We start from the raw sequence: 14367 nt of genomic DNA, 5'->3' as shown, positions 1-14367 counted from the left end.
TTTCTTTTCTAATCCCTCGCCACAAGCATTGGAATATAACTGTATAAAACCAGTATGTCACGAACCAAGCTTTGCATTCGAATTAAGCATGCCCCAGGCTGATGTTACATGAGGATTATTATGGGTTCTTTTGTGCTGTAATACGTTAGAGGTGATGGCGCAGAAAAGGGCAAAATAAAGTAGTTTCGCAATCGTATATTTTTTTCCCCTGATCCCTCTCTTTCCCCTTTGGTGGAAATTTGAATTGTATTAGCTTTCCCAGTTGCATAGTTACAAGCTTTGCTGTTATTTTGTTTATCATTCTAAAAAAATCCAATCCAGAGGTTAGCAAAATGCATTTAACAATTTAATATTTTTAAGATATTGAACGTGAGGTTTTCTAAAATTAAATGAAAAAAATTAATTTTTTTTTGCACAGTATGAAGAGGATTAAATCATACATTAGAATAGAGCTTTTTAAGCTTTTTCTGTTCGATGGAATTCCTTTTCAGACCGAAAAGTTTTCACGACATTACAAAAAAATTAATATATTTTACAGGCATAGTGCTACTTCAGAAAATTTTACCTTCTTTTGATTAAAAAATACATTGTATTCTAATAACTTCACACAGAGCTAACAGGTTTTAGCCACATATTAAAATATTGTTTCATAAACTTTTTGTACTCAGGACCCTTTTTCATAGCGAAATTTTTACTCTCACCAACGAATATATAGATTTGTTTCATAAATATAGTTCTTTGCTAAAAAAAACTTTTCGCTGAAATTATTAAATGAAGTAAAAAATTAAATTTTTATTGTAAGAATTTTTCTTACTGTAAACAGGTTTTAACCATACATTAGAATAAGGTTCCTTAAACTTTCTTTTCCCCTTTTATCTCCGAACCCATTTTAAAAGGAAATTTTTGTCTCTCTCACGATTTTGTAGACGTATTTTCTTTATAACATAGAGCAATATTCAATAAAAATAAAATTAAATAAATAACTTGAAATTCTTTAAGGAACTCGCTCTTTAAAAAACTTAATGCATAGAACAAGTCTTTTTTTTTAAAAAAAAAAAAAACTCGAATTTTTTAGCTGTAGTACTCAACTGCATAATTGAATCATTTTAAGGAATATTAGAGTACAATGTACAGTAAAATAAAATTTACTAAAATTTATTTTTCGTATGAAAAACGAATTTTATAATTGTGTGCAATGAACTAGTAAAATCATATTTCCCAGATTGCGGCTAACCCCTATATTTCGGGGGTCAGAAATTCAAAATTTTCGATTTACAAATAACGTACCGAAGCGGCTGTTACAATTCTCTAAACAGGAACCTTCTTCAGAGCCATTTAGACACCGAGGAAGGTTCTTATTTATAGAACCGAAACTCCATATCTGTAATTTATTTGAGCATTATTTACATCGTTTTAGGCTTCAATGAACATTTGAATTGTTCCAAATTCATAACCTATTTTGTAAGGTGCTAACTAACTGAAGCGAAGTTCAACCAACACTGGCATCTACCTGAAAACCCTTAATTTTCCTTTGTTTCTTTCTGGTAACTGTACATGGTTTTGATAAGTACTTCAAAAAAAGTTTATGGAAAACTTAAAGTACTTACATGACTTTTTTGAAGCCAGAATGCCATCAATTGTGTGTTTATGACCACCGGTACCTTTTTGGTTTAAGTCCTCAGTTTTATCAAGTTTATTTGTACTTAATGCAGTGTTCAGAAGTTGTGCTATTGCATTTTGGTTTACTTTATGTTCATAATTTGATTCTTTGGAGATCCTTTGGCGAAGTTCCCAGCTAAAGCAGTTTGAATTGTCTTTTTTACACTCTTCCTTTTGTTCTGAATCACTCGGAGTCTTCCCCCTGTTTCCTCCAATCACACCGGGCCTTATACTTCCAGTTTCCTTTAAAAAAATATATAAAAACTTGATTAGGAAACAGTGCTTTTAAATGTTTTCACCATATTGTAAAAATAAATATTATATATTGAGCTTTTTGAGTACCTTCCTTACCATGCATTTTTCATTCTATAAAGTTAATTCCTAATTACCTATACATATAATTAAATATAAAAATGTTATATAAATATTCCTAATTACCCATTAAATACCTTATATACTATAAAGATATTCCTAAATATCTACATAATTATAATAAGCGGGAGTCACAAATAACGAAATTATGAGATAAAAGAATCCCGACCACACAAATTAAAATTAGGCTTTAGTAAGATATAAAACTGTAAGTTAAATTTCAAATCTGCGAAATGTAATCGTTTCCTATTGTTCATTCGACTTGTCTAACTTATGAAACAGCATTGGTTATGCTAATTTTTTTTTTCACCACAATTCGTCAGATTTTTATGACATATTTCTTATTGAGTCAACTGAGTTGATTCTATTTTTGGCAAGTTTTTTTTTAAATTGATTTTTCACTTACCAAAGAAAGAACAACGAATAAACGATTTGAAAAATAGTGTGTCAACAGCACTTTAAAATTACATTATATATTAAGAGCCATGGCTTGAGAATATAGTGCATAGTACTCATAAGTCAAAGCAATCATAGTCTCTAGAAAATCTTAATGATAACCTAAAGGTTTATAAATAAATATCATATCCAAAACTGCACTCATGAGTCATCAAAGCGATCTCATACTGAATGAGATCAAATGAACTCAATAATGAGTATCACATCCAAAACTGTACTCATGGGCCTGAGTAATCCCATGCTCAATGAGTACATATTAACTCATTGATGCAATAACATATCAAAACAGATTTGTATTACAGACTAAATCTTGGTAGAATTTTATTTAAAATTTTATGGGTTTTTAATTAATATTTTAACTATTAAACGACATATCATGCCTGAAACTAAAGCTTAGTAAATATTACACCTAACAGTCAGATGAGAATTAATGTTAGCATAATTAAATGGCAGAAACTGTTCAGCAATTTTATCGTTGCCATTTGAAGATGGTTAATCAAATAAATTCAAAAAATGAATTTACTTTTAGTACCTGGTATCGATTGAGGATTTTGGAAACACAGCCATGAGAAACTCTGAGCTGTCTGCTGATGACGCAAGGACGGATTCCTGCTGCTGCCATCTCAACAATTCGTAGTCGGACATGGTTCGGAAGAGGTCGTCCATTGATGAAAACACCCCCAAGTTGATTAACTCGACCTTGACCTACAAGGAATTAAAATCATTTGAATAAAAATTAAATAAATTATTAAAATGGATTATTAAAAAACATCATTTTGTTGGGTTGTTTTGTATAAAAAATTAAACTCCAAATATTTATAACAATATTTATTCATTTAGTTTCCTTTGAATCGATCCAATAATTAATGAATCACATTTATTGTTAACAAATAGTTACTCTATATCAGAAATAATGAAAAATTTAATTAATTATTTCTTAGTTAATTTGATTTTTTTTTCTAATTTTAATAAAAATTAAAAGAAAAAATTACTTTTAACATTTTGAATGACTTTTGTTAAATAAAATTTTTTAAAATTACGTATTACTAAAATGCATATTTATTTAATAAATAATATAAATAAATGTATATTTTTGTAGTCTACAATTATATATAATTTATTTTTCCTCTATTATAGTTCAGTATTGAGTTTAAATAATGTAATTGGTTAAGCAAAAATTGTTATTTACGAAATAACATAATTTTTCAAAACTCTACTTAAAAAACTGATAGAGATGCAGTGTAAAGTTTTACATCATCCATCATATTCTTCTAACTATCTTCTACTAACTATCAAATGCTCAAACACTGAAACTTTTTTATAAAACTGCATAAATTCAAGTTTGAAGTTTTGCCATTTTCACTTCCGACTTTTCGACAGAAAGAGACTTTCCGACTTGTCTCTTTCTGACAATCAGATCCTTAAACGTTTACACTTTTTTATTATGTGTTAACTGAATAAATTGAAGTTAGAAGTTTTGCCTACCCCAACATATTCTCCGGATCTTCTCCCTACAGTCTATCACGTCTGCAACCACGCTTCATATCAGATATGCATTTGTGAAGATAGTGTTTGAAATATGTGTTTGTAGTTTTTTAAAAATTACGGATCGAGAATTTATACTATTACCCGATTTCATCTTATGGCACTCTGTGTTTATACTTAGTATGTGTGTTATGAAATATTTGCATTGTTATTTCTTTAATGTTCGTGCATTGTTCAGAACTTTTCAGATTTTTCAATGCTTTTCTGCTTCCTCAAGCTGTTTTTTTTTGGGGTGGGGGTGAAGGATCAAATTTTAGGAAATGAAATCTTTTTATTAGTGACATGTACTAATATAAACAACAAAGCTTAAATATATCCTATTTTGGGGGTAGGAATTACTGCATATAAATTTCCATTCACTTTATATTGCAATAACAATTTTAATTTACCTACAACTGTAAATCCAGTAAATCCATCTTTTACTTTAAATAGCATGGTAGCTCAGAGAGTTAGACTAAAATTAATGTTTTTCATTTTATGATCAGTAAACATAAACAATTCCATTTTGCAATGGCAGCTTGTTTTCAAAAGTCAGTTTTCATTCAGAGCTATGAAAAAAGTAATTGGGTAGTAAAATCAGGATCTGTGACTGGAGGCAGATGCAGATACAAATATTTACCTTCTAACATTTGTTTTCGTCTCAAAATAATCCCCTAATTACCTAACCTGCTTGAAAAAATAGTCTGTCTTTCATCACTGTTCTTAAACAATGATTTTACCAGCTTTAAAACCATCCTCAAGATCCATAAAAGTCAATCAGTCCCTCAAATAAAAGACCATTAAAAACAGGTCAACAACTTCATTTTAGAGTTTGGTTCATAAAATTATTCTACCCTAGAGACGAGGTCCGTTGCTTCTGTGTGTAGAGGGTGCAAAGAGCCGATAAATTATCGGCCGTGTCAGTGTTGATTAGGAACCGTGGTAAAAGAGGAGGAGTTTAATGTTTTGTGAGTGGGGANCCTAGAGACGAGGTCCGTTGCTTCTGTGTGTAGAGGGTGCAAAGAGCCGATAAATTATCGGCCGTGTCAGTGTTGATTAGGAACCGTGGTAAAAGAGGAGGAGTTAATGTTTTGTGAGTGGGGAGTTCATACAAAGGGGGGTGCGAGTGGAGTTGTATCGTTGTATCAAAAAGAGGGAGGGATAACATGTGATGGATATCGTTTCGTTCCAGAGATTGATTTTGCTCTGTAGAACAAATCCGACTTGCCTTTGGTTGTACTTCATCAACCGATCAAGGTGATTATTCAGGTTCCGCAGAGGATATCGTAAAATTCTAGTCCAAATTTTGACTCCTAGCATATGAATTTTCATTCCCTTTCCCCATATTAGATAGATACAAAATATTTTAACTTTGATGTTAGTTTGTCAATGACAAACGTTTACATAATTTGGCATAGAGCCTTTGGCAAAATCAGAAAAGAAACGATATTTTAAGATAATACAAATTATTTTATTGAAATTTTTATAGGCAATTTTTTAAGATCTTTTAAAGCAATAACTAAATGTAGCTTTGTAAATATTTTTAAATTCCCATCTATTTCAAAGTGTTTTTTTTTTTTTTTTTTTTTTTACAACAGTTGCTGAACAGCCGACTGAATTTTGAATTTACGACTACTAATGTTCAACTCCGTAGCTTTGTGATTTTGAACCCAATCTAGAAGACAACGGAACTCCTGGACCAAGTATTGGGTGAACTTTTGCCTCCATGGAGGACTTTTTTGATGAAACTGTCCCGCATTTGCGTTACATGGAGAGGCAAATCACAAAAACCTCCCTCGGTTAGCTGGACGGAAAGGGGATTCTAACCCATGATCCGCACACCACTGAGTATGTTTTTATGTCAGCACTGTGGTCGGTACAAGTTGGGAGCGGGATTTCGTATCGACCAGCCATCACTGGGATTCGAACACGGTTCACCTCATTGGATGGCGAAAGCTCTATCCCCTGAGCTACCACTGTTTTATATTTGAACCTGCTGTCACCAATGCCTTATAAAAGTTTTAGATCTTCGTTTCTCTAGCTGGCAAAAAAGCGAAACACGCCAACCCCCACACATTATTTGAAGGTGTATACGTAAGCACTTAAAGGAGGTAGGATTTGCTTATTTTTGCTGACAAGGAAGAGGAGGAATCTGAACAATAATGGGTAAGGCACTTTGATGTAAGACACGTATTTTTTGAAAGGAAATAAAAAAACACTTTTAAAATTTTAAATTTTAAATGAAAGATAAATTTGGGGGAAAATTTTTTTTATGCAGTTTCAAAAATTAATGAAATTTAGTAAAATGTCAACGCAAAGCTACTTCTTTGATTTGATTTTAATCTTTAAATTTTTGTAAAATTAAATTACTACAGTAAATGTGGCGATGTTAACGAGCAGCACAAAGAGTTTTTTTAAAAACAATAAAAATAATTCTAATACAGCTAAGGGAATTAAAATTGTCTTAGAACCATTTGTCTGCAATTTATTTAAAAGGAGAAATTGAAGTGTCTTTTGTCGAAATTGGGAATTGATGGCCCAAAAGTTGTAAAAAATTTTCTCTATAATCAGAGTCAAAGTGCAGATATAACGGTTCAACTTTGAACTGAATTTTCTGTGAGATATGGGCAAATGTCAGACTTCTATCCGAATCCCAGTTGATTACGCAATATTTCAACAACAACCTACTTAATTAATTGATAAATTAATAAACAGAGAATTATATTAATGGACCTGTAAGTATACATAACAAATAGAAAAATTAGGAGCTTGCCCTTCCGATCCGTTCCATGAAATGCGCGAAAATCCGATTCGAATAAGCGATTTACACAAGCATTTCATTGTCGATTCGGTGGCATTTACCACTTCGTTCCACCTGTGCCAGGAAAAGTCAAAACACAGCTCATAGAATCCCATTGACAATTAAGCCAAAAGCAAGAAGAAGAAAAAAATCCACCCCAATACCGTGGTCACGCTGGAATCAAAGAACTTTCTCGAGTGATTGATTCCAAAAGGGGTTCAGATGGCAAGAAACAGAAAGGGAGCTATGGCACTGGCATGCTGAAGAAAGTAAAAGAAAAAAAAAAGAAAAATGAAATCGAGTTTTTCCAACATTTCCAAGTGTTAAAGTGTTACTGTATGTGGGTAACAAAAAATAATAATGGTAAAAATTGGACACGAGGCGGCGCCTTTTTAATCCGCAGGTGGGCTTCAAGACGACAAAATGATCCCACATTCAAAGTCGACTTTCTGAAGTTGCCGCTAGAAAAGACAGAGGGCGTTTTTAACGTGTCAAAAAAAAGTTCCGTCATAGCTTGGGTCTTTTGTTGTTGAGTCCAAGAGTTATAGAGGTGGGCCCTTTGCACCTTACCTTGATTTTGATTCTCGATTGGGAATGATGAAAAAATAAAAAATAGCATACCGACCTGTGTTTTGTTGTTACAAAAGGTTACGGACATTTGCGGTAATGCCAAGTGGATTCTTATGGATGAAAATTTCAAAAATTCCATCACAGTAACGCAAGGTAGTAGTGTTATTTGGGCCCACACGCAAATGTTCGTTTAGATGAATAAAGCACAAATTAAGTCCTGCAATTCGTGCTTTATTCACATTGTTTTGCCTTATTCAAATTTAGCACAAAACATGCCTTATTTTTACATGGATGGACGTTTGATATTTATTTGATAGAGATGTGGGTTTTGTTGTCATAAAATTTACATAAATCAAATTATTTCGATTACCTTTTAGTTTAATATCCTCTAGGTTCAATTATCGAAAACTCAGATTTATGAATTAATTTATGATTAAGATAATAAGAGGCTATAAAACGATCTAATGATTCTCACATATGTCATTTAAGATAATTAATAGGAATTTATTTTAATTTTCTAATAAAAATATTATACTTAAAATTATAAAAAAAGAAAAATATTACTTGAAATTATGAAAAATAGAAATAATGATTGCTGAATAGATGAAATCAAATCTGGTTAAAATTATTATTATTGTTTTAATATTACCAGAAATTCTTATATTGTTGGGACATGCCTCAAGCCTAATTGATAATAAGAGTTTAATGATGAACTTGGGGAGTATAAACCGGATCACGGTAACTAGGCATACATTTAAGGTAGATCTTTAAAAACCTTGAGTTAACAGTGTGTTTATTAAGCTTAGCCTATCGCCCAAAATATTAGGAAATATTTTTCGAAAGCTGTTTGAAACTTATCTTTAACTTACACATGCAGTTATTCCCACATTTTAAAAATAAGAATTTATGTAATATTAATGAAATACCAGCCTTACAGTAAAGTTAAATTAATTCGTATTTCCAATGCACAGTAAAAATACAATATGCAACAGGTAAATTAATCAATTTATTTATTTTATAAACGCGTACTTCTTTAAAAATTAGTTCTCGAAGTAAAACGACATTAAATCTTTTATTTTTTAAATTGAAAAATGGTAGCGTCTTGATTTGAAAATTCTGAAAATTTAATTGTATGACAAGAAGCTTAGTAATTTATATAAAACTACACTGTAAGAAATTCCGAATTGAATTGCTGGCACTTAATGCGCATCATCCGTAAAATCCATTAACCGTCAAATCAATTTTTACAGCTAAATACTATACCGTAATTTTTGCAGTAAAATTTATTGAATTAGACTGACCCAGTGGTTTTACGGTAAATATTGCCCTAAAAATAACGGTTGGTTGTGCTGTGGAGAGGGGTACGAGTTCAGGCGCTGTCCACGTCGTCTGACAAGGGTTAAAATTACGTGGCATTTCTACCGTGGCTGTTACAATATAGAGCCCTATAAATGGGTAAAAGTACCGGCACCCTGAGTGCTGCGACCTTTTACAGTGTACCGAAACAATTTTAAATAGATCTTAGACATAGTTTTTTTCTCCTTTGAGCTTTAAAACCTATTGACACTAACCAACCAAAAATATCCGAAAAACAATCTGTGGAGTCTCTCAATTCTAACTAACTACTGTTTAGTGTTGGTTTCGACTCACTAATAAATCAGTTTGGTAAACATAAATCAAATCTGGCATAGACACTGGTTTGCGTCAAATTAGTATCTGGTAGCGCTGATACCTTGGAAAGAATGGCCGCCAAGGTTGTGCAACATATCAGCTGGAATCACCGCTTAATTTGCCGTGGATTGAAGATGTCACGATTATGGAGAACGGGTACGGGGAAAGGGTGTTCGGAAAGTGATTTATTAGCGATATTAGGTGAAATAAATGAGGAAAAAATATCCGTTTGTGACGAAAGTTGCCGATGGATATGCTTGTCGGCCTTTATGATCTTTGGGAAAGAGTACGAAAGCAAATATTTCCGTGTACTACGATATTGGTGAAATACTATCATGTTCATTGGAATGGTTTGTAACAAAATAAATTTTTTTTTATATATATTTACAGAGAAAATATTTCTGATGAAATAGTTTAATTGGGATCTAATACTTCCGGTTATTTCTTATACTCTTCCGAATGGATTCGATGAGAACTTGTTAAACTACATACATCTTAATTTACTACCTAGTAAAACAACAACGCAGACTTTATTTTTATTAAAAAGATTACGTTTAAAAATATTATAACTGTGAAAAAATAACTGAAACCGTTATTTTATTTTAAAACAAAATAAAATATTTTTTTTTGTTGGTGAAAATGCACTCCATTGACATTTTATCATAATTTTTTTTCAATGGAATTATTTCGAATATTTTATGATATTCTAAAAAATATTTATTTCAAGTTTTTTTCCTTCTAAAAATTTGTCTTCTTTTCAGAAAGCTTATAAAACCATAGGTAAAAGAAGTGTCTTATATTATTAAGAACAACTATTTTTTTTAATCATTTAAAATTTTTAATTTACGAAAAAATGGACAGCTGTTTTGTAAAGTGGGCACTGCTAAAAATGCTACAGCTGACCACTGGCCAGAAGAAAAATGTCTTAATTTTGCCAAATACCTCCTCACTTTTCTCGCAATGCTCACCATCAAACACGATTACTTTTATTAATTTATGTTTTTCCATGTAACGTAAATGTGGGTTAATCCCATCAATAAGTCTAATAAGTCGCAATACTTATCCAGGAGTTCCCTTATCTCTTTGGTTGAGTTTAAAATTACCAGGTTATAAAGGTGAACATTGAGAGCTGTTAACTCGAAATTGGGTCGACTGTTCAGTGCCTGTTATAAAAGAAAATTGTTATATGCAAATTCAATATTTTTAAATTAAAATATCCTACATTTTTTATTGCATTACCATAGATTTATTTGCTCAGATTTAGTTCTAGAAAATATTAGGATAAAATTAAATCTACTTGGTCAGCTACAACTTCATGCACTAATTTGCTATTTGCACTCGAAAATGAAAAAAGCAATTGATTATACCAATTAGAAATTATAAAATTTGAAAAATATGAATATGCCTTTATTTTTATTTATTTATTCATTTTTATTAAATGAATTTTTTCATAGCAATTCCAAAATAAACATTCTTTTGATAATGTTTCTATTGATTTTAATTGTCGATCAATAAAGGAATAACTATTAATAATTACGTTTATATCTTATTACTTAATTTAATAATTACCTTTATTCATTTAAAATACCCTGTCTGATTAAAAATAATAATAACGAGCATTTCTCTCCAGATATTTTTTTTATTTCTTTATTAGCTTCATAGACTTGGCTTTCTTTTTGTTCTTGATCTGAAGAAATTTTTGAAAATGGAGTTGCAACTGAAGAATTACAATCGTAAATAAAATAATTTCTGCAAAATTTTAGCTCATTGAAGTTTACGATGAAAAAAAGCAGCTCTACAATAAAATTTTTCATAAGAATCGTGTTAAATTGATTTCAAATGTTTCCCAATTTTTAGCAAAGCACCGTAAATTTTGCAGCAAAATAATTTGTAACTAAATAAGTGTTTTGATTTTGAATAATCGTTTTAAATTTATATCATTTTATTAAAAATTAGCATTTTAAAATATTATTTTATATTTAATTTTTATTGTTTTTTTATCGTGTACTCCTTAAAATCTTTACTTTCCTTAAACAAACATGTACTGAAATTAAAGTAAGAAAAGCAATATCTAAAGTAAGAAAAGCAATATCTATCATGGTTTAATAGTCTAGAACTTATAAATAAAATATGTTATTATAAAACATGTTTTTTTTTCTTTTTTAATAAAATAAATAGCTTGAAAATTGAGAAATATATGGAAATTAATCTTAACCATTTTTTTTTTCTCCAGAGAATCCTGAGCTAAAATTTTCAAATGCCTTAATAGCATACAAGAAGAGTTAAAAGCTAAGTTTAAGCTAAATTGGTATAATGAAATGTGCATCAATTCAGTGCATTGGAAAATAAGGAAATTAACTTTTGACAGTCATAAATTGCATCAAAGAGAAACGGAGAGAAATAAATATCCATTTCAATCAAGCCATTGTTTCAAAAACCGATAATATCCCCGAGCTATATCAAAAACAAGAAAAAGCTTCAATTTAACTATAGCTATTTCATACCGAACCATTAGAAGAAAGTTATCGTTCCCTCCCCACCCCCTCTCCTGTAGATTTCACCTTCCGCACCAAAAACCACACCTCGCAACAGTTAGAAAAGAAAACGCAGCAGCGTTTAATAATTACGAATAATTCCATAATAAATTCATTTGCTACTTGCAGCAGCGCGTTGCAGGCTTTTTTGCGGGCAAAACGAGTGGGGCGTGTCGAGCAAGAGCCACAAATAAGGCGGCGGCGCACTGTTTAATGACAAGCTACATTTCCGCGCGGCGTGTGTTCTATTCTGAAAAGGGGGGATTGTAATGGAACGCACGACACTAATACAATCTTCATATTTCTGGGGAGGGGGAAGGAAAATGAATCAAATGAATAATAATAATAAAAATATGTATCTGCAGGTAGAGAGGTATAAATGGTTCAGTTTGTCATTTCGATTTGAGTGCATGAAATAAAAAAAATAGATAAAGAAATACGTACCACCGGGTGAGAAACTTAGCTGTGGACCGCGCTGTGTGGCATGTGAGATCGGCACGCAGGACGATTGAGAACGCAATTTCTTCCCCCCTTCAATTGAAGACACATGAATTGCTTTATTTTTATGCGTAATTTTAAGAACGTGAAAACTCATTTCTGTTTTTGTTCACGATGGGTTTTGATTAATAAAAGTTCTGTTTTTTACAAAATGAATATTGCTATCGTTTGAATATTTTCAGACGATAAATAATATGTGCCAAACGATATTTTTAAGGAATTAATTTCCGTTTAATTTATTATTGAATTGCAAATATTTATGCAACTTTCTTTTAATGTTTCAAAGCAAATATTAATTAAATTAATTAAAAAAAATTTTGTTCATTATGATTTAAAACTGTACACTAAACACTTTTCAATACTAACTTAAAAAACGTAAAACAATTTTTATTTTTTCCCTCTGATACGTTTCGCTTAGTAAAAAATCATTTTCTTTGTTAAGTGTACATACATTTGCATATTGATTCCAGGCAATGAAAAATAGAAACCAAACTAAATTTTAGCGGATTAATTTCAGTTTATGATTTATTATTGAATCTTCTTTGTTCTGAAAATTAAATCTGTCTTTTTTTTCTTTTTGCTAATTTTAATTTTTTTAAACAAATATTAACACAGTAACTTTTAAAAGTTTAAATTGTTTTGCAATGTAATCTGAAGCTCAACGGAAAAAAAATTCTTATTAATTCTAAGAACGTGAAATTATTTTCTTTCATAAGTTGCTACTCCAGCTAAATTCCTTCTTTCTTTTTGTTTTCTTCTCTTTTTTTCTTTTCTTTTTTTATGTGCACATTATATATATAGCTTTTGTTTGAATTTTCCAGACGATAAGAAATAAAAGATAAACTATATTTTAAATTAATAAATTTAAGTCTTTAATTTTTTTATTGAACTTCTTTATTCTACTATATAAAGTTGTTTTCTTAAAAAATACTTTAAACAAATATAGCAATGTTAATAACAACTAAAATCATAGTTAAAATATCGTACTTTTTTTTAAAAAAATTGTGCAAGATTATCGAAATGTTTATCAAAAATCGTTTGCTTATTGAGAAAAAAAGAAAATGTCATTGAAGAGTTGAGTGCAAAAAAAGTTCCATATGTATGGGAAAAAAAAAGAAAAAAAGAACGATGTCTCGGAGAAAGATCATGTTTCAGTTTTATTTAAATTTACAACATTTATTTAATTGGCTTTAAATTTCTAGCTAGTCTTTCAATTTCGTGGATCTCAGTGCATAAAGGTAGTTAAGACAATATTTGAGTATCAAAATCCAAGGAGTTCGGAGATTCCAAGTGCATTTGGTAAAAAACTGTGACGTGACAAGCAACCTTTGAAGACTTTTGGTAACAAATTAACGCGTCCTAACTTCGAGCACTAGCATGCAGAGATACTTTAAATAAGTGCTTTTAAATATCTCCAATTCAAAGCTTGCAGGCAAGAAAGAAAAAAAAGGTAAAGTTTGTTTTTTAACTTACTGTCAACGCATAAACATTCAAGCTGATATACTCAATTCTCTTAAATGTCTTTTACCCGCCCTTTTCAAAATTCGATGTAGCTGTTTAAACTATTTGCTAAAAAATATATGTTATATCAGTGATCTTTAAAATAGCTGATTTTGTTTCTTCTTTCAAAGTGCATATTTAAATTCAAAACGTGGAAGATTAAAAGTATCAAAGTTTTTGACATTGAACGTATCGGTGTTTTGATATTAAAAGTATCAGTATCTTGATATTAAAAGTATCAGTATCTTGATATTAAAAGTATCAGTATCTTATTAATAAAAATTAAGAGCTAACTGGGAATCAGCAACGTTCTTTTTCTCTGTGAGCTATCAAACAGAATAAATTCATTTCATATATATCCGTAAATCTAATTACAAATTAAAATACTTCAAAATCAAAGAATGCCGATAATTTGAAAATTTGACTTAGAGGAAAGCAGCATACTTTTGTAATTACCATATCACAATCTAAAGGCACAAAGCTAAACGTATATTATTATAGTCGTATTACCTGCTTATCTCCAAAATCGATAAATAATTTACATTATCAAATTTGAATCCATTTCCCCATTTTTAACCAAATCATCAGGGAGACAACTTAAAATCCATATAATTGCCTTAAATGAAAACAATTTCATGCAAATGATGGTACATAAATATTAACCGATGAAAATTTAATTGAGTTCCATAAGAGGAAAGAAATTAAAATAAAATAAAGGGTGTGTCCGGAATATTTCAGACAATTGCATCTGGTTTGACTAGGAATTTAAGTTTATTAACATAA

General features: G+C 30.4%; 1 protein-coding gene across 1 annotated transcript in view; it reads right to left on the bottom strand.

Moving 5' to 3' along the window:
- LOC107436125 (protein gooseberry) overlaps nucleotides 1-14367 on the bottom strand; it is a gene marked incomplete in the record, with an annotated part of 85424 nt that overhangs the window by 45221 nt on the left and 25836 nt on the right. The window contains 2 exon segments of the mRNA XM_043051558.2: nucleotides 1608-1902; nucleotides 3020-3192. Coding sequence (XP_042907492.1) covers nucleotides 1608-1902; nucleotides 3020-3192 — 468 coding nt within the window.

Source organism: Parasteatoda tepidariorum, chromosome 10 (assembly GCF_043381705.1).
Source record: "Parasteatoda tepidariorum isolate YZ-2023 chromosome 10, CAS_Ptep_4.0, whole genome shotgun sequence".
Lineage (NCBI taxonomy): Eukaryota > Metazoa > Arthropoda > Arachnida > Araneae > Theridiidae > Parasteatoda > Parasteatoda tepidariorum.
This window is presented reverse-complemented; position numbering and strand designations above follow the sequence as displayed.